Genomic DNA, 26,119 nt, shown 5'->3' on the forward strand with positions numbered 1-26,119 from the left:
TTTTCCTCTTAGTGGTGGAAGTGACAATGGAAAAACACAAGACGGGTGGAAGTTGGAAGGGCTGGAAGATCTCTTAGTCTCTCACAGCTAAGGCAGCTTGTGATTACCAAATTGGAAAGAGCAGCTACTTCTACTATAGACTCATTGTTAACAGGCAAAAAATAATCTGACATATGAATCACATTCAGAAGATGCTGACAATATTGGAAAGATCTTTCAGTAGTTAATCTCTCCACACAACCTGGAATATGTAGTTATGAATGGATTCTTTGGCCGGATACATGGCTTGGCAACACCCACGTGTCTTCATTTGTATACTTGAAACTCATAGACTGCAGTTCATGTGGGCATCTTCCACCAATTGGTCAGCTGCCCAACTTGAGATATCTGGAAATTGATAGAGTAACAGGGCTTACCAAGACTAGGACCGAGTTTGTGGACTGCGGGGTGCTGGTGCTAATCCCATGTCGAAGGATGCAGTTCTTACTTTCCCCAAGCTCAAAATGTTGAGGATACAGGATATGCCTAACCAGGAGGAATGATCCATTGTTGAAGAAGATGCCGCAACATCAACATCTGTGGAAGGGAAAGAGGAAGCCCTGACCCCAAGGATCCAGATGCTGTCATTACTCAAAGGATGCCTCAAGTTAAGAGCTCTCCCACGACAGCTTGGACCGGAGGCAACCAGCTTGGAATCGTTCCATTTAAGAGGAGCAGGCTGCTTAAAGATGTTGAAGGACCTCCCATTCATCTCTCAGATGCTTGTAATTGTTGGATGTGACGTCCTGGATAAGGTCTCAAACCTTCTTAATATGAGAGAGATCAATGTATCTGGTTCTCCAAACTAAAACTTAAATTTGACGTTTTTTGAGGGGTTTTGTATTTGCAGCAGCTCTGGCATCAAATCCAAGAGCAGCAAACGACAAGTGTACATGTGTCCTAGTGATTGAGAATACACCTAATTAAGATGGCAATAGAGACACAATGTAAAAACACTGGTTAGACATTTAATTTCTTATTTGGTCTGCGTCCTGCATTGTTTGATCGTGCATCTAGGCCTCTACTCCGCCTATGCGCACTGTCTCCTTGCATAACTACCTGTCGTGGTGGCATCACGACAGATGCCATGAGATGTCTAAAAGTGTGTGTGTGGGGGGGGAGCATGAGGACGCCGGCAGGTTCCGGAGGCGAGATTGGCACGCGCGAGAGCAAGACTCAAGAAGTACCCAGGTTCGGGGCCCTCCGGGGGAGGTAACACCCCTAATCTTGCCAAAAATGGTATGATAGGCACAAGGGTTACAACGGTGCTCCTGGAGCTGTTTGCTGGAGGAGGAAGAAGGATCTAGCTCTCCATCTTGCCTCTCGTGCATATGAATGGGTGTGTGCGTGTTCTACTGAGGCTCCACCGGGAGAAGGCCAAACCCTATGTATGGAGGGATCCCGGGGGGGTCTTATAGGCCGCCCCCCGGGGTACAAGTGTAGAACTACATAGGAGCGGGGCCCTGGTGTCAGCATCTGGAGCCGGCAATGGGGCCCACTGGCTGCCCGGGCCCGCTAGCTGCATGACACTGTTGCTTGTCACCTCCCCCGTCATGGAGTGGTTGGCGTCGTGGGACCACAGTGCCGAGCCTGCCTGTGCTGGGAGCCGTATTGAGAGGCGCCAGCCGCCCCGATGTTTGAAAAAATGCTTTGAGCACCGGTGCCTACCGGGGGGTCATCCCCCCGACACTACCATTTTCATGGCCCTCTAGGGTTGACAATAAATTTGTGTTATTTCCATTACTAGCATAAGCACGTGGACAACTTGTCTTTGATAAATTTGGCAAGGCAAACAAGGGCCAAGAGTGAGACCTTACATTTACACTTCAGAATTAGATGGCTGCTCCATTAAGTATATTGGATGTAAAATCATTGTTTGCCAGCACTATTTTGTCTGCCTTGACAACAACACTTAGTTGAAGGGGTGCAAAGCTCCGACCAGGACCATAGAAATGAGGAAAGTAGTTACAACCATCAGCTGCCTCATAAATTAGGCCATCTGCAATCTAAGGCCAACTCCAGCGCGCGACCCCATCCCGTCCGGCCCTGTTCGTTTGGGGCAAAACGGACAAACCAGACGGCCCAGCGCGCGACGACCTGGACCCATCTAGTCCGTTTTGTGTTCGGGCCGATCCATTTCGAGTGCAAACATGCGCAGGGTTTGGGTCACGGCGGACAGCAAACAGACGCGTCGCTCATCCGCTTCGGGGCCGCGTGGTAGGCGGCCACCTACCTCCCACCGCCCGAACTAAATGCGCACGCGCGGTCGGCCCCACCTATCATCCGCCAGGCAAATGGTCACCGTCCTTCTTAAATGGGAAGCCGTGGACCGGTCGCAGTCCACACTCCCCACTCCAGCTCGTGCTGCCTCGAAACCTGACACTCCCCAAACCCTAGATCTCCCTCTCCATGTCCTCGATCTCGCCGGCTGGCCGCTATGCAGCCATGGGCTTCTGGAACACCGGCCGCAAGGGGAAGCACGGCCGCGAGGCTGGCTCGTCCTCGGGCCGCCGCTGCCGCCGTCAATGATACGTCTCCAACGTATCTATAATTTTTGAATATTCCATGTTGTTTTAGTATCAATCTTGGATGTTTTATAATTATTTTATAGTCATTTTATATCATTTTTTGGTACTAACCTATTGACATAGTGCCAAGTGCCAGTTGCTGTTTTTTCATGTTTTTTACATCGCAGAAAATCCTTATCAAACGAGTCCAAATGCCACGAAACTTTACGGATATTTTTTATGGACCAGAAGGAAGAAGTTGCGCCCTGGTAGCACCTGGGGGGAGTCCCGAGGAGGGGACAACCCCCCAGGGCGCGCCAGGAGGCCCAGGCACGCCCTGGTGGGTTGTGCCCACCTCGGGTGCCCCTCGGACCGCCTCTTTGCTCTATATATACCCCAATATTCCAGAAACCCCTGGAGAGTCGACGAAATATTCATCCAGCCACCGCAGAGTCTAGAACCACCAGATCCAATCTAGACACCATCTCGGATGGGGTTCACCACCTCCATTGGTGCCTCTCCGATGATGCGTGAGTAATTCCTTGTAGACATTCGGGTCCGTAGTTAGTAGCTAGATGGCTTTCTCTCTCTCGCTGAATTCTCAATACAATGGTATCTTGGAGATCCGTATGATATAACTCTTTTTGCGGTGTGTTTGTTGGGATCTGATGAACTTTGAGTTTATGATCAGTCATATCTTTTTATATCCATGAAAGTTATTTGAGTTTCTTTGATCTCTTACATGCATGATCTCTTATAGCCTCGTATTTCTTCTCCGATATTTGGGTTTTGTTTGGCCAACTTGATCTATTTATCTGGCAATGGAAAGAGGTGCCCGGTAGTGGGTTCGATCTTACGGTGCTCGATCCCAGTGACAGAAAGGGAACCGACACGTATCTATCGTTGCTACTAAGGATGAAAAGACGAGATCTATATCTACCGCCATATAGATAAATGGATCTTGTCTACATCATGTCATCGCTCTTATTGCATTACTCCGTTTTTCCATGAACTTAATACACTAGATGCATGCTAGATAGCGGTCGATGTGTGGAGTAATAGTAGTAGATGCAGGCAGGAGTCGGTCTACTAATCTTGGACGTGATGCCTTTGTATTGATCATTTCCTAGATATCATCATAATTATTTGAGGTTCTATCAATTGCCCAACAGTAATTTGTTGACCCACCGTTTGCTATCTTTCTCTAGAGAAGCCACTAGTGAAACCTACGGCCCCCGGGTCTTCCTTCTCATATATTTGCTTGCGATCTACATTTCCTTTGCTTTTATTTTCAGATCTATTAAACCAAAAATACAAAAATATACCTTGCTGCGATTTTTCCTTACTTATTTTATTTGGTGTTTGATCTATCAATTTACTAGAAAATTATCTCATGTCCGTTTGCCTATCTTCAGGCGCCGTACCTCGAAAGGGATTGACAACCCCTTTAACACGTTGGGTTGTGAGGATTTGTTATTTTTGTGCAGAGGCTGTTTACGTTGTGATTGCTTGGTTCTCCTACTGGTTCGATAACCTTGGTTTCATATCTGAGGGAAATACCTACCGCCGCTGTGCTGCATCATCCCTTCCTCTTTAGGGAAATACCGACGTAGCTTCAAGCGACATCAAAAGGAATTTCTGGCGCCATTTCTGGGGAGGATCTTCATCATAACCAGGTTCCTAATCACAAATCTCATCTCCTTGCCATTTACATTATTTACCATTTGCCTCTCGTTTTCCTCTCCCCCACTTCACAAAAATTTACCGTTTTATTCGTCTCTTTTTCCGTTCGCCGTTTTCTCGTCAGATCTATCATTTGCTTGCAATCATGAGTGGTTTCGGTATGGCACCAACAGATGATGGCCTGACTCATAAGACTGGGCGTACAGGCAATCTGGATGCTAAAACTTTTATCTTGGGGCAAGGGAACGTTATGGGAAAAGAACGTATCCAAGAATTTTTCAATTGTGTTGGGAATCGAAGTCTTGATGATGCTCCTATACTTAAAACTACTAGATCTTATGTGGATGCTATTTCAGCACTAGTTCTAAAACATGAAAGTAAATTTATTCGCACCCATCCTACTTTGCAAAGATTGATTTTTGAGCTCCCCGATATAAAGAATCCTAGAGCTAAAAAGTTGGCCACTCTCATTCTTATGAATGAGTTTGACTACATAATTCGGGAAAGCTAGGGAAATCTTTGACTTTTATGGTATGAATCGTGAAAAACCTGTGATAGTCATACCCAATATAAATTAATAGTAATGGATGCAAATGACAGCGGTGCTCTCCAGCTGGTGCTTTTTAATAAGAGGGTGATGACTCAACATAAAAGTAAATAGATAGGCCCTTCGCAGAGGGAAGCAGGGATTTGTAGAGGTGCCAGAGCTCGATTTTAAAGCAGAGATAAATAATATTTTGAGCGGCACACTTTCATTGTCAACATAACAACCGAGAGATCTCGATATCTTCCATGCTACTCACATTATAGGCGGTTCCCAAACAGAATGGTAAAGTTTATACTCCCCTCCACCAACAAGGATCAATCCATGGCTTGCTCAAAACAACGAGTGCCTCCAGCTAACAAGAGTCCCGGGGGAGTTTTGTTTGCAATTATTTTGATTTGATTTGCATAAAGCATGGGACTGGGCATCCCAGTGACCAGCCATTTTCTCGTGAGTGAGGACCGGAGTCCACTCCTCTTGAGAATAACCCGCCTAGCATGGAAGATACAGACAACCCTAGTTGATATGTGAGCTATTCGAGCATGGAAAACAGAATTTCATTTGAAGGTTTAGAGTTTGGCACATACAAATTTACTTGGAATGGCAGGTAGATACCGCATATAGGAAGGTATAGTGGACTCATATGGAATAACTTTGGGGTTTAAGGGATTGGATGCACAAGCAGTATTCCCGCTTAGTACAAGTGAAGGCTAGAAAAAGACTAGAAAGCGACCAACTAGAGAGCGACAACAGTCATGAACATGCATTAAAATTAATAAACATTGAGTGAAAGCATGAGTAGGATATAATCCACCATGAACATAAATATCCTGGAGGCTATGTTGATTTTGTTTCAACTACATGCGTGAACATGTGCCAAGTCAAATCACTCGAATCATTCAAAGGAGGATACCACCTCATCATACCACATCACAACCATTTTAATAGCATGTTGGCATGCAAGGTAAACCATTATAAACTCCTAGCTAATTAAGCATGGCATAAGCAACTATAATATCTAATTGTCATTGCAAACATGTTTATTCATAATAGGTTGAATCAGGAATGATGAACTAATCATATTTATAAAAACAAGAGAGGTCGAGTTCATACCAGCTTCTCTCATCTCAATCAGTCCATCATATATCGTCATAATTGCCTTTCACTTGCACGACCGAACGATGTGGATAATAATAATAGTGCACGTGCATTGGATTAAGCTGGAATCTGCGAGCATTCAATAAACAGGAGAAGACAAGGCAATACGGCCTCTTGGTTAAATCAACAATAATGCATATAAGAGCCACTATAACATTTTCATTATGGCCTTCTCCTTTCGACCCCCAAAGAAAAGAAAAGAAAGAAAACTATTCACACGGGAAAGCTCCCAACAAGCAAAAGAAGAACAGGAAATATTTTTGGGTTTTCTTTTTAATTATTACTACTACAGCAGGGAAAATAAACTAGCTAAAAGCTACAACTAATCTTTTTGTTGTTGTTTTTGTTAAGGTTTATCAAACACACAAGAAGAAAGCGAGAAAAAGAAAATAAACTAGCATGGATATTACAGTGAAAAAGTTTGAGCACCGACAACTAGCATGAGTGTGCGAAATACGTACTCCCCCAAGCTTAGGCTTTTGGCCTAAGTTGGTCTATTGCCACGGCTGGCCTGGCAGATATCCAAAGTTGTAGTTGGTGTCGTACTGAGATGCAGTGGCTATCACATCGTGGGCTGCAGCTTGGAGGCGAGCTGTCTCAGTCCTCCACTCGTACTCGTTCGCCTCCTCCCTGGTTATAACATGTCTCCCTTTTGCCTGAAAATCAAAGAAAGTAGGAGCAGGGAGAGCGACATGATAGGTTCGTCGTCTGTCAAAGATTAGTCGGTACTGGAGGAACTGATCGTTCCTCTCAACAAACTGATGACGAACCATAGCCTCATAATCTAAATAAACAGGAGGCAACTCAACATCATACTCACATATGGGTATATCAAGAAAATTAGCTAAATGGGTTGCATAAATTCCACCAAAGAAATCTCCATTAATTCTATTATATGCAACCTACGTGCAACAATGGCTCCCAAATTATAATATTTATCTCCTAATACAGTACTCCTGAGAACACTGAGGTCAGGGACACACATGTGACATGCTTCATCCTTACCATTTATGCACCTACCTACGAAGAGAGCAAAATAATGTATAGCAGGAAAATGAATGCTCCCTATGGTAGCTTGCGTTATATCTCTAGACTCCCCCACAGTTATACTAGCAAGAAAATCTCTAAACTCAGATTTGCGAGGCTCACTAGTGCTACCCCATTGTGGAAGTTTGCAAGCAGTATAAAATCCTCTAAGTCCATAGTATAAGAATTTTCATAAAGATCAAACAGGAAAGTTTGAGAATTGCGTGATGATGAAAATTCAAACCTTCTCACAACGGAATTAGTGAGATAGTGGTACTGACGGCACTTATCTGCCTCGAAGCTCCCAAGATCAGCGTTACGCACATATGCGCCAAATTCCTCCTTGATTAATGCTCGAACCATAAAGTCCTCTGACGGCCATGAACAAGCCCGCACTTGAGCTTCCCTCGGTGGTTCATCGTCTGCATCACGTATTGCGAGCCTGGGTCATTGCTTCCTTCAAGGACCACCTTGGTACATTTTCCTAAACATAATTCTTCCTCTGAAAAATTTCTCAAAATTTTAGTAACTTCAAATAAAAGTGAACCAAACTCAACAAAATTGATAGCAACTACTCCCACATGTGCCTAGAGACTATATCATGCACTAGAACTTCTTGGGACCAAATAAATTTGACATGTGATACGTCTCCAACGTATCTATAATTTTTTATTGTTCCATGCTATTATATTATCTGTTTTGGATGTTTATGGGCTTTATTAAACACTTTTATATTATTTTTGGGACTAACCTATTAACCCAGAGCCCAGTGCTAGTTTCTGTTTTTTCCCCTTGTTTCAGTGTTTCATAGAAAAGGAATATCAAACGGAGTCCAAACAGAATGAAACCTTCGGGAGAGTTATTTTTGGAACGGAAGCAATCCAGGAGACTTGGAGTGTACGTCAGGGAAGCAACGAGGTGGCCACGAGGCAGGGAGGCGCGCCTGCCCCCTGGGCGCGCCCCCACCCTCCTGGGCCCCTCATGGCTCCCCTGACCGACTTCTTTCGCCTATATATGTCCATATACCCCAAAAACACCGAGAAACAGAATAGATCGGGAGTGCCGGCGCCGCAAGCCTCTGTAGCCACCAAAAACCAATCGGAACCCTGTTCCGGCACCCTGCCGGAGGGGGGAACCCTCACCCGTGGCCATCTTCATCATCCCGGTGCTCTCCATGATGAGGAGGGAGTAGTTCACCCTCGGGGCTGGGGGGATGTACCAGTAGCTATGTCTTTGATATCTCTCTCTCTCGTGTTCTTGATATGGCACGATCTTGATGTATCGCGAGCTTTGCTATTATAGTTGGATCTTATGATGTTTCTCCCCCTCTACTCTCTTGTAATGGATTGAGTTTTCCCTTTTAAGTGATCTTATCAGATTGAGTCTTTAAGGATTTGAGAACACTTGATGTATGTCTTGCATGTGCTTATCTGTGGTGACAGTGGGATATCACATGATCTACTTGATGTACGTTTTGGTGATCAACTTGCGGGTTCCGTGACCTCGTGAACTTATGCATAGGGGTTGGCACACGTTTTCGTCTTGACTCTTTGGTAGAAACTTTGGGGCACTCTTTGAAGTACTTTGTGTTGGTTTGAATAGATGAATCTGAGATTGCGTGATGCATATCGTATAATCATACCCACGGATACTTGAGGTGACATTGGAGTATCTAGGTGACATTAGGGTTTTGGTTGATTTGTGTCTTAAGGTGTTATTCTAGTACGAACTCTATGATAGATCGAACGAAAAGAATAGCTTCATGTTATTTTACTACGGACTCTTGAATAGATCGATCAGAAAGAATAACTTTGAGGTGGTTTCGTACCCTACCATAATCTCTTTGTTTGTTCTCCGCTACTAGTGTCTTTGGAGTGACTCTTTGTTGCATGTTGAGGGATAGTTATATGATCCAATTATGTTATTATTGTTGAGAGAACTTGCACTAGTGAAAGTATGAACCCTAGGCCTTGTTTCCTAGCATTGCAATACCGTTTACGCTCACTTTTACCACTTGCTACCTTGCTGTTTTTATATTTTCAGTTTACAAAAACCTATATCTACCATCCATATCGCACTTGTATCACCATCTCTTCGCTGAACTAGTGCACCTATACAATTTACCATTGTATTGGTTGTGTTGGGGACACAAGAGACTCTTTGTTATTTGGTTGCAGGGTTGTTTGAGAGTGACCAGCTTCAACCTACGCCTCCCATGGATTGATAAACCTTAGGTCATCCACTTGAGGGAAATTTGCTATTGTCCTACAAACCTCTGCATTTGGAGGCCCAACAACGTCTACAAGAAGAAGGTTGCGTAGCAGACATCAAGCTCTTTTATGGCGCCGTTGCCAGTGAGGTGAGTGCTTGAAGGTATATCTTTAGATCTTGCAATCAAATCTTTTAGTTTCTTATTTTATCACTAGTTTAGTTTATAAAAGAAAACTACAAAAAAATGGAATTGAGTTTGCCTCATACGCTTCATCTTTTTAATATCTTTCATGAGTATGATGGAAAGGAAAATTGTGCCAAAGTGTTAGAAGAAGAATGCATTAAAATGTTTGGCACTAAATCTTTGAATGATGAGCATGATTGCAATGTTGTTAGTATGAACTCTTTGAATATCCATAGTACTAATGATGATTGCACTAGTCATGATGAAAATATCTCTTATAAGCATGTCAATTTTTGTGGAGTGCATAGAGTTTGCAAGTACATACCAAACAGGGAAAATAGATTTTGCAAGAGGCATAAGTATTTGGAAACTAAATGGTTACAAGAAAGGCTAGATGTTAGTGCTGAAAATTTAAAATATCTTACCCATACTTGTGAACTTTGCAATGAACATGGTCATTTAAATATCAAATGCAAATTGTTTCATGATCGAATCGTGTCCAAAAATTGTGATGACTTGATTTCCCTTGCACATCATAATGAACTTAGTTTGCTTTTGGGTTATGAAGAAATGAAACGTCAAACTAAGCTTATTCCAGAATATAACCTTGAGAAATTCCTCGATATTGATCTACAAGAAATTTATATGTATTGTGCGGTGAATTGCATTGAAAATCCTTATATTGCCAAGTATTTAAAGAAAAGAAAACAAATAGAAGATGAAGAGAATACTAACGAAAGGGAAGAGACTTCCCAATATTCTCTTATTATTTCTTATGATGAACCAGGTAACGAGGAGGAGCCTTCTATTCAACCAATCTCATTAATAAGGAGCTCCAAAAAGAGGATTCAACCCACACATGATGTGAAGAAGAAAAAGAAAAGACGGAGAAACAAAGGTAGAAAGGTATCTCTCCCAAATGATGTTGCTCCTATTACTCATTGTGATGATGATAATTGCTATACTATTGGTGCTATCCATACTATTAATGATGAGAGTGATTATGCTTATGATATGAAAAGGCCCAAGCTTGGGGATGCTATGTTTGATGAAGATGATGTTTTTGAGAATATATTTGCTGCAATTAATGTTTGTCCCAAGCTTGGGGATGCTACGTTTAATGAAGATGATATTTTTAGTCTTCCAAGTTTTGATATGCAAATTTATAATGATGATAGCATGCCTCCTACTTATGATGATTATATTGATGAAAGTGGGTTTGGAAGAGTGTCAACTTTAGGAAGTAATGATCCCACTAATTTGGAGGATGTTGAATCTTATTATGATAATTATGAAAGTGGATTTGGAGAGGTCATGACTTTATTTAGTAATGATTCCACTATCATGGAAGAGGTTTCAATTGATTATGATGAGAACAAAGTTGCTACTTATGATGATTATTGTGATGAAACTTATGCTATAAAAAGTAGTGATGATTATATTTATAAAACTTGTCATGATTATGATTACCCTTTTTCCGAATATTAATATTTTAATGTGGAAACAATTTATAGTCTTCGAGTTTCTTATGATACTCCCACTATTCCGAATGAGAAGAATTTTGCTTATGTGGAGAGTAATAACATTTCTATGCTTGTAGATCATGAAAAGAATGCTTTAGGTGCTGGCTATATTTTTGAATTCATTCATAATGCTACTGAAAATTATTATGAGGGAGGAATATATGCTTGTAGGAATTGCAATAATATCAAGTTTCCTCTCTATGTGCTTAAAGTTTTGAAGTTATGCTTGTTTTGCCTTCCTATGCTAGCTGATTATTGTTCCCATAAGTTGTTTGCTCACAAAATCCCTATGCATAGGAAGTGGGTTAGACTTAAATTTGCTAGTCATATTCTTCATGATCCTCTCTTTATGTTTCAATTCTTATCTTTTATGTGAGCATCATTGAAACCATCATGCCTAGCTAGGGGCGTTAAACGATAGCGCTTGTTGGGAGGCAACCCAATTTTATTTTAGTTTCTTGCTTTTTGGTTCTGTTTAGGAATAAATAATCTATCTAGCCTCTGGTTAGATGTGGTTTTATGTCTTAATTAGTGTTTGTGCCAAGTTAAACCTATAGGATCTTCTTGGATGATAGTTATTTGATCTTGCTGAAAATTGCAGAAACCTTCTGTTCACGAAAACAATTGTTAAACATTACCAGAACGTGATTTAATACTGATTCCAATTGCAGCATATGAATAAACAAATTATTTAGGTCGTCCTATTTTGGCAGAATTTTTATAGTTCCAGAAGTTTGCGTTAGTTACAGATTACTACAGACTGTTCTGTTTTTTACAGATTCTGTTTTCTATGTGTTGTTTGCTTATTTTGATGAATCTATGAGTAGTATCGGAGGGTATGAACCATAGAGAGGTTGGAATACAGTAGATATTACACCAATATGAATTTAGAATGAGTTCACAACAGTACCTAAGTGGTGGTTTTATTTTCTTATACTAACGGAGCTTACGAGTTTTCTGTTGAGTTTTGTGTTGTGAAGTTTTCAAGTTTTGGGTAAATATTCGATGACTATGGAATAAGGAGTGGCAAGGCCTAAGCTTGGGGATGCCCAAGGAACCCCAAGGTAATATTCAAGGACAACCAAGAGCCTAAGCTTGGGAATGCCCCAGATGGCATCCCCTCTTTCGTCTTCGTTCATCGGTAACTTTACTTGGAGCTATATTTTTATTCACCACATGATATGTGTTTTGCTTGGAGCGTCATTTTATTTTCTTTTGTTTTGCTTGTTGTTTGAATAAAGTATCAAGATCTGAAATTCTTAAATGTTAGAGAGTCTTCACATAGTTGCATAATTATTCGACTACTCGTTGATCTTGACTTATATCTTTCGGAGTAGTTTGTTGTTTGCTCTAGCGCTTCACTTATATCTTATTAGAGCATGGCGGTAGTTTTATTTTGAAGAAATATATGAACTCTCATGCTTCACTTATATTATTTTGAGAGTCCTAAACAGCATGGTAATTTGCTTTGGTTATGAATTTAGTCCTAATATGATAGGCATCCAAGAGGGATATAATAAAAACTTTCATATAAAGTGCATTGAATACTATGAGAAGTTTGATTCCTTATGATTGTTTTGAGATATGAAGATGGTAATATTAGAGTCATGCTAGTTGAGTAATTGTGAATTTGAGAGATACTTGTGTTAAAGTTTGTGATTCCCGTAGCATGCACGTATGGTGAACCGTTATGTGATGAAGTCGGAGCATGATTTATTTATTGATTGTCTTCCTTATGAGTGGCGGTCGGGGACGAGCAATGGTCTTTTCCTACCAATCTATCCCCCTAGGAGCATGCGCATAGTACTTTGTTTCGATAACTAATAGGTTTTTGCAACAAGTATGTGAGTTCTTTATGACTAATGTTGAGTCCATGGATTATACGCACTCTCATCCTTCCACCATTGCTAGCCTCTCTAATACCGCGCACCTTTCGCCGGTATCATACACCCACCATATACCTTCCTCAAAGCAGCCACCATACCTACCTATTATGGCATTTCCATAGCCATTCCGAGATATATTGCCATGCAAATTTCCACCGTTCCGTTTATTATGACACGCTTCATCATTGTCATATTGCTTTGCATGATCATATAGTTGACATCGTATTTGTGGCAAAGCCACCGTTCATAATTCTTTCATACATGTCACTCTTGATTCATTGCACATCCCGGTACACCGCCGGAGGCATTCATATAGAGTCATATTTTTTTTCTAAGTATTGAGTTGTAATCCTTGAGTTGTAAGTAAATAAAAGTGTGATGATCATCATTATTAGAGCATTGTCCCAGTGAGGAAAGGATGATGGAGACTATGATTCCCCCACAAGTCGGGATGAGACTCCGGACAAAAAAAGTAAATAAAAGAGGCCAAAGAAGCCCATATAAAAAAAAGAAAAAAAGAGGCCATAAAAAAGAGAAGGCCCAAACAAAAAAATAAGAAAAAATGAGAGAAAAAGAGAGAAGGGACAATGCTACTATCCTTTTACCACACTTGTGGTTCAAAGTAGCACCACAATCTTCATGATAGAGAGTCTCCTATGTTGTCACTTTCATATACTAGTGGGAATTTTACATTATAGAACTTGGCTTGTATATTCCAATGATGGGCTTCCTCAAATTGCCCTAGGTCTTCGTGAGCAAGCGAGTTGGATGCACACCGACTTAGTTTCTTTTGTTGAGCTTTCATACACTTATAGCTCTAGTGCATCCGTTGCATGGCAATCCCTACTCACTCACATTGATATCTATTGATGGGCATCTCCATAGCCCGTTGATATGTCTAGTTGATGTGAGACTATCTTCTCCTTTTTGTCTTCTCCACAACCACCATTCTATTCCACCTATAGTGCTATGTCCATGGCTCACGCTCATGTATTGCGTGAAGATTGAAAAAGTTTGAGAGCATCAAAAGTATGAAACAATTGCTTGGCTTGTCATCGGGGTTGTGCATGATTTAAATATTTTGTGTGATGAAGATAGAGCATAGCCAGACTATATGATTTTGTAGGGATAACTTGTTTTGGCCATGTTATTTTGAGAAGACATGATTGCTTTGTTAGTATGCTTGAAGTATTATTGTTTTCATGTCAATATTAAACTTTTGTCTTGAATCTTATGGATCTGAACATTCATGCCACAATAAAGAAAATTACTTAGAAAATTATGTTAGGTAGCATTCCACATCAAAAATTCTGTTTTTATCATTTACCTACTCGAGGACGAGCAGGAATTAAGCTTGGGGATGCTTGATACGTCTCCAACGTATCTATAATTTTTGATTGTTCCATGCTATTATATTATCTTTTTTGGATGTTTATGGGCTTTATTAAACACTTTTATATTACTTTTGGGACTAACCTATTAACCCAGAGCCCAGTGCCAGTTTCTGTTTTTCCCCCTTGTTTTAGTGTTTCGCAGAAAAGGAATATCAAACGGAGTCCAAACGGAATGAAACCTTCGGGAGAGTTATTTTTGGAACGGAAGCAATACATGAGACTTGGAGTGTACGTCAGGGAAGCAACGAGGTGGCCACGAGGCAGGGAGGCGCACCTGCCCCCCTGGGCGCGCCCACCCTCGTGGGCCCCTCGTGGCTCCCCTGACTGACTTTTTTCGCCTATATATATCCATATACCCTAAAAACATCGGGGAACAAAATAGATCGGGAGTTCCGCCGCCGCAAGCCTCTGTAGCCACCAAAAAACCAATCGGAACCCTGTTCCGGCACCCTACCGGAGGGGGAACCCTCACCGGTGGCCAGCTTCATCATCCCGGCGCTCTCCATGACGAGGAGGGAGTAGTTCACCCTCGGGGCTGAGGGTATGTGCCAGTAGCTATGTGTTTGATCTCTCTCTCTCGTGTTCTTGAGGTGATAAGATCTTGATGTATCGTGAGATTTGCTATTACAGTTGGATCTTATGATGTTTCTGCCCCACTACTCTCTTGTAATGGATTGAGTTTTCCCTTTGAAGTTATATTATCGGATTGAGTCTTTAAGGATTTGAGAACACTTGATGTATGTCTTGCCGTGCTTATCTGTGGTGACAATGGGATATTCACGTGATTCACTTGATGTATATTTTGGTGATCAACTTGCGGATTCCGTGACTTCGTGAACTTATGCATAGGGGTTGGCACACGTTTTCGTCTTGACTCTCCAGTAGAAACTTTGGGGCAATCTTTGAAGTACTTTATGTTGGTTTGAATAGATGAATCTGAGATTGTGCGATGCATATCGTATAATCATACCCACGGATACTTGAGGTGACATTGGAGTATATAGGTGACATTAGGGTTTTGGTTGATTTGTGTCTTAAGGTGTTATTCTAGTACGAACTCTATGATAGATCGAACGGAAAGAATAGCTTCGTGTTATTTTACTACGGACTCTTGAATAGATCGATCATAAACAATAACTTTGAGGTGGTTTCGTACCCTACCATAATCTCTTCGTTTTTTCTCCGCTAGTTGCATGTTGAGGGATAGTTATATGATCCAATTATGTTATTATTGTTGAGAGAACTTGCACTAGTGAAAGTATGAACCCTAGGCCTTGTTTCCTAGCATTGCAATACCGTTTACGCTCACTTTTACCACTTGCTACCTTGCTATTTTAATATTTTCAGTTTACAAAAACCTATATCTACCATCCATATCACACTTGTATCACCATCTCTTCGCCGAACTAGTGCACCTATACAATTTACCATTGTATTGGGTGTGTTGGGGACACAAGAGACTCTTTGTTATTTGGTTGCAGGGTTGTTTGAGAGAGACCATCTTCAACCTACGCCTCCCACGGATTGATAAACCTTAGGTCATCCACTTGAGGGAAATTTTCCACTGTCTTACAAACCTCTGCACTTGGAGGCCCAACAACGTCTACAAGAACAAGGTTGCATAGTAGACATCAACATGCAAGCTCAAGAACATGGTCACCTAGGCAGCAAGAATTTGCAATGAATAGAGCACTAGAACAAAAACTAATTGGACCATTGGTGGAGTCACATATCGAAGAACAATCCCCCTGTCGGTGTCAAAACCGGCGGATCTCGGGTAGGGGGTCCCGAACTGTGCGTCTAGGATCGATGGTAACAGGAGACGGGGGACACGATGTTTACCCAGGTTCGGGCCCTCTCTATGGAGGTAATACCCTACTTCTTGCTTGATTGATCTAGATGAATATGAGTGTTACAAGAGTTGATCTACCACGAGATCATAATGACTAAACCCTAGAAGTCTAGCCTATGTGACTATGCTAATGAATCTCTCCCGTCCGGACTATGCTCTGTGGTTTATATAGACACTGGAGAGATCTAGGGTTACATGAGGTCGGTTACATAGGAGGAAATCTTCATAATAGGTCGCCTAGCTTCCCTTCCACGCCAAGTAGAGTCCAATCCGGACACGGGTATTGTCTTCGGCCTTCGTATCTTCACAGCCCATCAGTCCGGCCCAGGGATAACAGGCCGGACACCCGAGGACCCCCTTTGTCCAGGACTCCCTCAGTAGCCCCTGAACCTGGCTTCAATGACGAGGAGTCCGGCGCGCAGATTGTCTTCGGCATTGCAAGGCGGGTTCCCCTCCTTCCGAACTCCAAGGTAGTCTTCGGATGTGACGATTGTATCCGGACCTGTGTATATAATTTGCAGAAAATACAATACTCCACGAGTCCAATCTGCTGACAACTGTTTATGACATTGTATCACGCCTGCCCGGTTATTGTTTCCAACCGTTGGCTAGCCCGTCGCCCCACGTCTCGGGAAGCAGTTTTATGGGCACGTCTTGTCAAAGCAGAGATCGTGTCCCCTTATTCGTGGGATTTTCAATAATGCAGGTATGGGTAACCCAACCGGCCCCTGGGTACAACTCTTTGGGGATACGTAAGTTAAAAGACCCAGGAGGGGACGATCGATATTCTGGGCCTTCATATAGGGACCCAGACTTGTCTTCTTCTTCCGTGCTTGCTTCTTCCTCAACCCCAGCCACCTCGAGTTCTAGCCCTCGAGTTCCAATCACCACCAGCCCCAATCATGTCCGAGTCCAGCCATTCAGGCCGGTGGGTGGCCTCTTCCGTCAGGGAGGAGGATATTGCGAAGCTCCGCGTAGCAAGGTACCTGACCCCAGAAATCCTTCATCGGCTTCCTGCCGAGGGGCAGATTATTCCCACCCCCAAATCCAGTGAGAGGGTAGTATTTGCGTCCCACTTCCTCCATGGGTTAGGGTTCGCGCTTAAGCCCTTCGTCCGGGGGCTCATGTTCTACTATGGGCTAGATTTTCACGATCTGGCCCCGGACTCTATTCTTCTCATCTTGGCATTCATCGTCACATGTGAGGCCTTCCTCCGGACTCCTCCGCACTTTGATTTGTGGCTCAAGACCTTTGATGTGAGGCTGCGGGTGATAGAGGGGGATCAGGAAGAGTGCGGCAGCGTTGTAATAAACAAGCTTGCCAGCGCGGTTTGGTTTGAAGGATCCTCCGCCGAGTCTTCCGAACTATGGCAGCAGGGGTGGTTTTATGTCAACGAGCCGCGGGGCTCCAAGTGGGTGGCTACGCCCGCGTTTCGACCCGGCCCTCCCACTCAGCTTGCTTCATGGATCAACAAGGGGTTGGACCGGGGATCCGCTAATGAGGTGCAGACTCTGCAAGGTCGCATCCGAAGCCTTACCGAGAAGGGCATCGATCTTGTGAACGTCGTTCAGGTAATGCTGGTCGGCCGGATCCTGCTGTGTCAACGGCGGCCTCTCCGTATGTGGGAGTTCAATCCAGAAGGGCGGCGGACTCTTCAGCACTTCTTCGGTACTACGCACGAACGAATGTGGAAGTTATATTTCAGGGAGCGAGAGCAATGGCCAGACACCACCGAAGACGTCAGCCTCGACTGCAATCATCCGGACACTCCGGTAATTATTCAATCCCCGCACACCTTTCATTCAAGCATCTCTTGACACGACACTAAACAACCTGCCCTTATACAGGACTGGATAAAGAAAGCGGTGTTAATCTGGTGTCCGACGCCCCTTCCCGAAGACCCTGCGTCCGCCCTATTGACGCGGATGATGATCCCGGCACCGTACCTGGTGTCTACAGAGGGGGGAGAGAGCGGGGAGCCCAGAGGAGATGCCCATCCTAAGGGCGATTTAGGCACTGTGTTCGGGGAAACCGAAACCCTTTTGCCCAGGGGCAAAGGCGTGGAGGGGGCACTTCATGGCAAGAAGAGGGCCGCCTCTGGAGGTCAGGAGGGGAAGCCTTCCAAGAAAGGGAAAATGCCATCGTCGGGCGGCTTGGGCCGGGCAAGCAATGTCGTTGTTGAGCTTGATGATGAGGACGAACCTCCGGCCAGACCATAAGTGGAGCAGGGCACTTTAACCATACCTCATTCGTATTACTGAAATAACCCTCCGACATATGTGCATCCTCGCAGGTTAACGCCTAGTGTTTCTCAATCGTCCTCCTCCTCGGGAGACCTTCTTCCGGAGATGATGGAGAGTGACACGCCTTCTCCGGCCACCTCGCCTAATAGGGCGGATGATCTCGAGGTGTCGTCCCGGAGGGCTCCTCCCAACCGGCAAGTAGCGCAGGAAACGAGGAAGGAACTACCCGAAGGTGGTGCCTCTGTCACTCAGGGTTCGGGGACCAAGAATGACGGCCCCGAACTGTCCGGTTTACAGCCGAAGACAATGCTGGAGGCTGGTAAGCGGATTGCTTCAAAGGAATGTCGTGCTCCGGCAGCGGTGTCCGAAGACCCAGGAGTGCCAGAGACGCTGACGGACATGCTGCGACGAGCGTCCGTTTCAAAGGAGCACCGTGCCTTAATGGTTACGGTGGTCGAAAAAGTTGTATCCGCGAAGAGCGGGTTGAACGAGGCCTTTACGAGCCTTCTGAGAGGTTTTGAGGTTTGTGATGTAATGTTGCCAATTGAATAATATTGACAGAATGCACCTATTGTGTATGCAGTAGCCCATGAGACTCGGATCGCCATTCAAAGGAAGTGATCAGAGGATCGAAAAGATATTTTTAGGTACTAACCTTGGTTTAATTTCGAATGCGGGCTGTCTCCCCTCCTGCCACTGCCCGAAATTCGGAGGTAACCGAACTGCAGCGAAAGCTGGATATTGCGGAGGATGACATTGCTTTGATCAACAGGCGTCTTGACGACTCGCAAGGTATATATTTCGAGCATTCCTTACACCAATATGCTTGTAATGTAAGCCTGACTCTGAAGAGAGTTTGATATGAAATGTGCATCAATGCAGATGGTGCTGTCGCCATGGAAGCCCTTCGGGCGGAGCTAGCCCGGGCGAAGGAGCAGGCCTGGTTTAGTAATGCGGCTGCCGAAAAGGCATCGGCTGAATTGAAGGCCGAACAAGCCGCGCGGTGCCCGGACAGGGAGGCAATGTCCACCATGGCGCGCGAGCTAGAGAATGCGGCTGGCCGCTGTAAACTTCTTGAGAAGGAAAATGAAGCCAAAACGGCTGAACTTGACAAGGCCTTACGAGAGGCGAGGGAAGCGCGGTCTAAATCCAGAGCAGCCGTGAGGAGATCCGGCAAGCTAGGGAGATTGTGGCTGGCAAGCCCTTTTTGCTACTGGCTAAGTTCGGCGATCCGAACTATGCTCAGCTTAACCAAGTATGGAGTTCTCCGGACAATTTTTTAGACTTGCCGAAGAGTTCTTCCGATGCGGCGCAGTTTTATCAGGCGTAAGAGGGGTATGCAATGGAGAAGCTTTTCTGGTCGCAATTTGGCGCGTCGAAGCGCCCTCTGTTATTGACTGAACAGATGTCCCAGTGGGCCGAGCTGCATAGAATATCCGGCACTGCCATGAAGAACATCATAGTCCGTTTGTGGCCGACTGAACCTGTTCCGAGTAGTTACTTCGGCCTGGTGCAGCGGCTTGCTGACGTGGTGCCGCGTATCGACGCTGTGAAGCGCTCGGCATGCATTGAAGGTGCACGGATGGCCTTCGCCCGAGTCAAGACATTCTGGGGGAAGATGAAGGCCATCGATGTTGCGACGAAGAGTCCACCCAAAGGCAAGGACCGTCCGGAACCGGAGCATCATTTTGGAGACGTCCTAGAGGCCGCCCGCTTGATAGAGGGTCAATGCTCGAAAGACATAATATTCGAGTGATGTGTACAAGGGTTGTAACAGACAACTTTATAGTTAAGCTATTTTTTGCTCGAAAGCTTGTATTCCTCCTGTGCGGCCGTTTTAATGTAATTTGAAAGTTTTCCAGTCGTCGGCTTTAGCCCCCTCGTAGGAAATACGGGGGTGTTCGGAAAAGCATTGAATCACTCTTTATCCAACGTCCTGGTCCATAAAGGAGGTGATAATGCGGCGAACCAGGCAATCGGACTATAGGGCGTTAACACTTTCACTTAGCCATATGAGTTTTATGGTGGGGCTACGACATAGCCCCTGGTATGTATGCGGCGTATCGTAATATTGTGCCTTACATGTTTTGATCTGAAAAAGATCCTTCGTGTAACACGGAGAATCGCTAAAGATTCGAATAAGTCGTCAAGTGGTTGACCAGCTCTCGCCGCATCATGACAGTCAGTTTTCGGCTTTCTCTACTGAGGTGCTCATCCGGTCAAAGCCAGGGCACAGTCGCAGTAGTTCTCCCTTTACTACCATAGCCGATAGAGCGGAACGTAGGGTAGCAAGCACAGGAGCCGGGCAACCCAACTATTGACCAAAGACAATGATTCGGAGCTGATGCATATAAGGCCAAACTTGCGACGCCGAAGTACGCTATAGAGCTGTTCGGACTTTTATTGGCGACTCATTTGTTCCCTGCCGGGCCTCTGGCATGTTATGCCGAGATGCGTCTTCTGACACAGCCGTTGCGGCCGTACTCATTGTAGCAAGAGTATTTTAAGGTTAGCTCGGATAAAGTTTACTGGGAGTGGAGCAATATGCCAATGATAAATTCATATATAAAAAAGAAAAACCACAACCCGACTATTTGACATGCTCGGGGTCGGGAAGGGAGGAAAAAGGGCATAGTACAGGCTCAAAATAAAGAGTGCGGTCTACAAAAGCTATTTTGGACCTCCTGTCGTACGTCTGCGCCGCCCGTCTCTGGGAGGGGAATCCTTAACGGAAGTAGCCCTTAGGTGAGTGTATGGATCCGAACTTCGATAGAGTCCGTTGTAGGTGCTGTCCTGTTGGTCACCTGTTTATAATAAAGAAAAGTGAAGAAAACGGATAAAAACGTTATGGGAATGTTTGCAGGGGTGCCCGTATTGTGCTGCCGCCGATGCCCATGGTATCTTGAGCACGTAGTGATGTACGCGTGGTGTAGATCTTGCCAGCATAGTGGGTGGGTGGCGGAAGTCGAACTGCTATTTCCGCTCCGGTAGTGGTCGAACGTCGGAGGGAAACTGTTTCGGGCCCCTGGTGTTCGGCTGGCGAGCCGCTCCGTCGTCTTTATCACTTGGTGGCCTCCTCCCCTTGTATTCGGCGTTAAGTTTGCCTGCCTTCTTAAAGACCCAACAATTTTTGTTGGTGTGATTGGCTGGCTTATCAGGTTGACCGTGAATCTGACATGGTCGGTCCAGTATCCTGTCGAGGGCGGATGGTCCATCCTGGCTGGCCTTAAATGGCTTCTTCCGTTGACCGGGCTTCGGATTATGAAATCTGGCGTTGACCGCTATGTCGCGTAATCTTTCATTATTGTTGCGACTATTGTGTTCGGTTAGTCGTGGCTTGCCGTTGCCGTCTCGTATTTCGGAAGTGCCCGGGTCGCTGGCGCTGTTGCTTTTACGAGCGAGCCAGTTTTCTTCTCCCGCACAAAAGTGATTTATTAGAGCGGTAAGGGAGGTCATGGATTTAGGTCCTTCCTGGCCGAGGTGGCGTGCTAGCCATTCATCCCGGACGCTATGTTTGAAGGCCGTGAGGGCTTCCGTGTCCGGACAGTCGACAATTTGGTTCTTTTTGACTAAGAACCTGGTCCAGAGCTCCCTGGCTGACTCGCCTGGCTGTTGGACAATATGACTTAAGTCGTCGGCATCTGGCGGCCGGACATATATTCCATGGATGTTGTCACGAAAGGCGTCTTCCAAATCTTCCTAGCTGCCAATAGAATTTTCTGGCAAACTGTTTAGCCAGTACCATGCTGGCCCCTTAAGCTTGAGAGGCAGGTATTTAATGGCATGAAGGTCATCTCCGCGAGCCAGGTGGATATGGAGGAGATAGTCCTCAATCCATACTGCGGGATTTGTTGTTCCATCGTATGATTCGATGTTGATGGGTTTGAACCCGTCTGGAAATTCATGCTCCATTACCTCGTTGGTGAAGCAAAGCGGGTGCGTGGCTCCTCTATGTTGGGCCACACTGTGAAGCACCTCCTTTGGATTCCGTTGGCGGCTTCGGGCGTGGTTGGCTTGGTTGAGTCCAGCTGATTGACCATCATAACCGGTTGGGGTATATCCCCGCGATCTGTACGTCGATCTTGTCTGTCCTGCTCCGCCCACTAAACTTTGGCGGATGTCGCCATTGTTTTCCTGAACCGTCTTGTTCTTGTTCTTACGGCCGGATTGGTTGGTATGGTATTCTGCTTGGGCTGCTGCTTTATCCGGACCGAACTGTGGTCGAACTGCCGCATTATTCGATGGTGGAACGGGCTCCAGAGCCTTGCCATCATGTGGAGGGAGCCACCTGCATTTGGGGTGGCTTTTGTCCGGGCCACTAGGGCCATATTCTATGGCAGCTAGGACCTCGGTCCATTTATCATTGAGCAGATCTTGGCTTGCTTGAAGCTGCGGCTGCTTTATTCTTAGATTCCTTGCTGTGGCTTTTAGCCGGCGTTTAAAGCGCTCCTGCTCGAGAGGTTCCTCCGGCATGATGAATTCTTCGTTCTCGAGGCTCTCCTCTTCCTCAGAGGGGGGAAGATAATTGCTATCCTCCGAGTCTCCGTACATGACCTGTTCATCGGGGCTATCTTGCCCGCTTTCCTGGTCCTCCTGTTCGGATCCTGCCTCAACAGGGTCTTTGTTGTCCGGAGTAGTATCACCTCCGTTGCTAGTATTGTTTTCTCTTGGGTGACGTGACCTAGAGCGGCGCCGGGGGCGCCGGTGTTCGGATTGTGTACCAGGAGGTTTGTCCTCAACTGGATCCTCCTTGTCATCGTCGATATCGTCGTTGGGTGTCTCTACCATACACACGTCATACCAGGAAGTGGTCGTCCTACGTCTAGCGGATAGTAAGCTCTGGCCTTGCCCCTCATCGTCGTCCATACCGTTGATGTATTCGGGGCGGAGGTCAAGCATGTTAGTTGGGTCTTCGACAGTGGCTATGAAGTGGGTGGCGGGTGGGAAGCAAAATTCTCCGTCATCCGCCGCAAGGTTGAACCGGACATAGTTCGGCAACGAGCCATCTGCCAAGGATAGGTTTTTAGTGAGCTTAGTAGATCGCCCATAGGCGATTGCTGAAAGACATCTGCGGCACTGAACTTGAATATCGATAAACGATCGAGTTCGGTATCCGCGAGCTCGCAGGGTTCGGAACTCGATATTGGAGACGAGTCCGGGGTTCCGTTGATGCAGGTATCGTATTAAGTGGGATCTGTGCGCGGCTCCAACGCCGCAGACTCGGCTGCCCCCGTGATGGGGTTGAGTCTCCCATCTTCGGACGTCTTGGTCTGCTCCGGATCTAAGGCCGGAGTTGTTACAGGAGCTATCTCCTCGATGCGGCTCGATGACAGGTTTAAGCCGTGTTCAACGGGGCGAAGGGGAGCGGTTGCCGCGGTCTCAAATCCGTAGAAGATCAAGTCCCCACGGATGTCCGCGACGTAGTTCAAACTTCCGAATCTGACCTGATGGCCAGGGGCGTAGCTATCGATCTGCTCCAGATGGCCGAGCGAGTTGGCCCGCAGTACGAAGCCGCCGAACACAAAGATTTGTCCGGGGAGAAAGGTTTCTCCCTGAATAACGCCACCACCGATGATTGAAGGGGCCATCGAGCCTTATGTCGACGGCACAATGGAACTCTCAATTAAAGCACCGATGTCGGTGTCAAAACCGGTGGATCTCGGGTAGGGGGCCCCGAACTGTGCGTCTAGGATCGATGGTAACAGGAGACGGGGGACACGATGTTTACCCAGGTTCGGGCCCTCTCTATGGAGGTAATACCATACTTCCTGCTTGATTGATCTAGATGAATATGAGTGTTACAAGAGTTGATCTACCACGAGATCGTAATGACTAAACCCTAGAAGTCTAGCCTATGTGAATATGGTAATGAATCTCTCCCATCCGGACTATGCTTTCCGGTTTATATAGACACCGGAGAGATGTAGGGTTACATGAGGTCGGTTACATAGGAGGAAATCTTCATAATAGGTCGCCTAGCTTGCCTTCCATGCCAAGTAGAGTCCAATTCGGACACGGGTATTGTCTTCGGCCTTCGTCTCTTCACATCCCATCAGTCCGGCCCCTGGATAACAGGCCGAACGCCCGATGACCCCTTAGCCCAGGACTCCCTCACCCCCAAAGCCGTTTTGTGAGTGGAGCTTTGAGCAAGGAGATCGAAAATGGCAGCAATATGAGCAAGAACTCGTGCTTGAGCTGGTTGGTGGTTTTTTTGGGAGGAAGGAGTGTGTGGTGGCTGGAATAAGTGGAGGGGAGCCACCATGGGCCCACGAGGCAGGGGGCGCGCCCTGGACCCTCGTGGCCAGGTGCTTGCTCCAACTGCTGTGTTCTCAGTCCCAGATATTCTCAAATATTCTATAAAAAAACATATTTCATTTTCGGGGCATTTGGAGAACTTTTATTTTCGGGGTATTTTTTATTGCACGGATAATTCAGAAAACTGAGAGAAAATACTACTTTTGCTTTATTTAATCTAAATAACAGAAAGTGAAAGAAGGGTACAGAAGGTTGTGCCCTCTAACTTCATCCATCTCATGCTCATCAAAAGGAATCCACTAACAAGGTTGATCAGGTCTTGTTAACAAACTCATTTCGAATAACATGAAACCGGAGAAATTTCGAATAACACTATATTACCTCAACGGGGATATGCACGGCCCCAATAATAAGAATATCATATTTCTTCTTGACAGTAGGAAGAGGAAATTCAAAACCTCCAATAATAATTGATGGAATTTTTCCAATGGAATTGATACTGTGGACTTGAGGTGGTTTCCTTGGAAAGTGTACCGTATGCTCATTACCATTAACATGAAAAGTGGCATTGCCTTTGTTGCAATCAATAACAGCCCCCGCAGTATTCAAAAAGGGTCTACCAAGGATAATCGGCATACTATCATCCTCGGGAATATCAAGAATAACAAAGTCCGTTAAAATAGTAACATTTGCAACCACAACAGGCACATCCTCACAAATACCGACAGGTATAGCAGTTGATTTATCAGCCATTTGCAAAGATATTTTAGTAGGTGTCAACTTATTCAAATCAAGTCTACGATATAAAGAGAGAGGCATAACACTAACACCGGCTCCAAGATCACATAAAACAGTTCTAACATAGTTTCTTTTATTGGAGCATGGTATAGTTGGTACTCCTGGATCTCCAAGTTTCTTAGGTATTCCACCCTTAAAAGTATAATTAGCAAGCATGGTGGAAATTTCAGCTTCCGGTATCTTTCTCTTATTTGTAACAATATCCTTCATATACTTAGCATAAGGATTCATTTTAAGCATATCAGTAAAACGCATACGCTAGAAGATAGGTCTAATCATTTCAGCAAAGCGCTCAAAATCCTCATCATCCTTATTCTTGGATGGTTTAGGAGGAAAAGGCATGGGTTTCTGAACCCATGGTTCTCTTTCTTTACCATGCTTCCTAGCAACAAAGTCTCTCTAATCATAACGTTGATTCTTTGATTGTGGGTTATCAAGATCAACAGCAGGTTCAGTTTCTACATCATTGTTATTACTAGGTTGAGCATCAACATGAACATCATCATTAACATTGTCACTGGGTTCATGTTCATTTCCAGACTGTGTTTCAGCATCAGAGATAGAAATATCATTGGGATTCTCAGGTGTGTCTACAACAGGTTCACTAGAAGCATGCAAAGTCCTATCATTTTTCCTTTTCTTCCTTTTAGAAGGACCAGATGCATCAACATTAGTTCTCTGAGAATCTTGCTCAATTCTCTTAGGGTGACCTTCAGGATACAAAGGTTTCTGGGTCACTTTATCCCCGCTAGTTGCAACTCTAACAACAAAGTCATTATTCTTACTATTCAATTCATTGAGCAAATCACACTACTA

At 44.9% G+C, this 26,119-nt stretch overlaps 1 protein-coding gene across 1 annotated transcript in view; it reads right to left on the minus strand.

The window, feature by feature from the left end:
- Positions 1 to 1,871: 1,871 nt before the first annotated feature.
- LOC109753605 (uncharacterized) overlaps positions 1,872 to 26,119 on the minus strand; it is a 33,112-nt gene continuing 8,864 nt past the window's right edge. Inside the window, exon 3 of the mRNA XM_020312522.1 lies at positions 1,872 to 2,045. Coding sequence (XP_020168111.1) covers positions 1,872 to 2,045 — 174 coding nt within the window. The remainder of the gene's footprint in view (positions 2,046 to 26,119) is intronic.

Source organism: Aegilops tauschii, chromosome 2, assembly GCF_002575655.3.
Source record: "Aegilops tauschii subsp. strangulata cultivar AL8/78 chromosome 2, Aet v6.0, whole genome shotgun sequence".
Lineage (NCBI taxonomy): Eukaryota > Viridiplantae > Streptophyta > Magnoliopsida > Poales > Poaceae > Aegilops > Aegilops tauschii.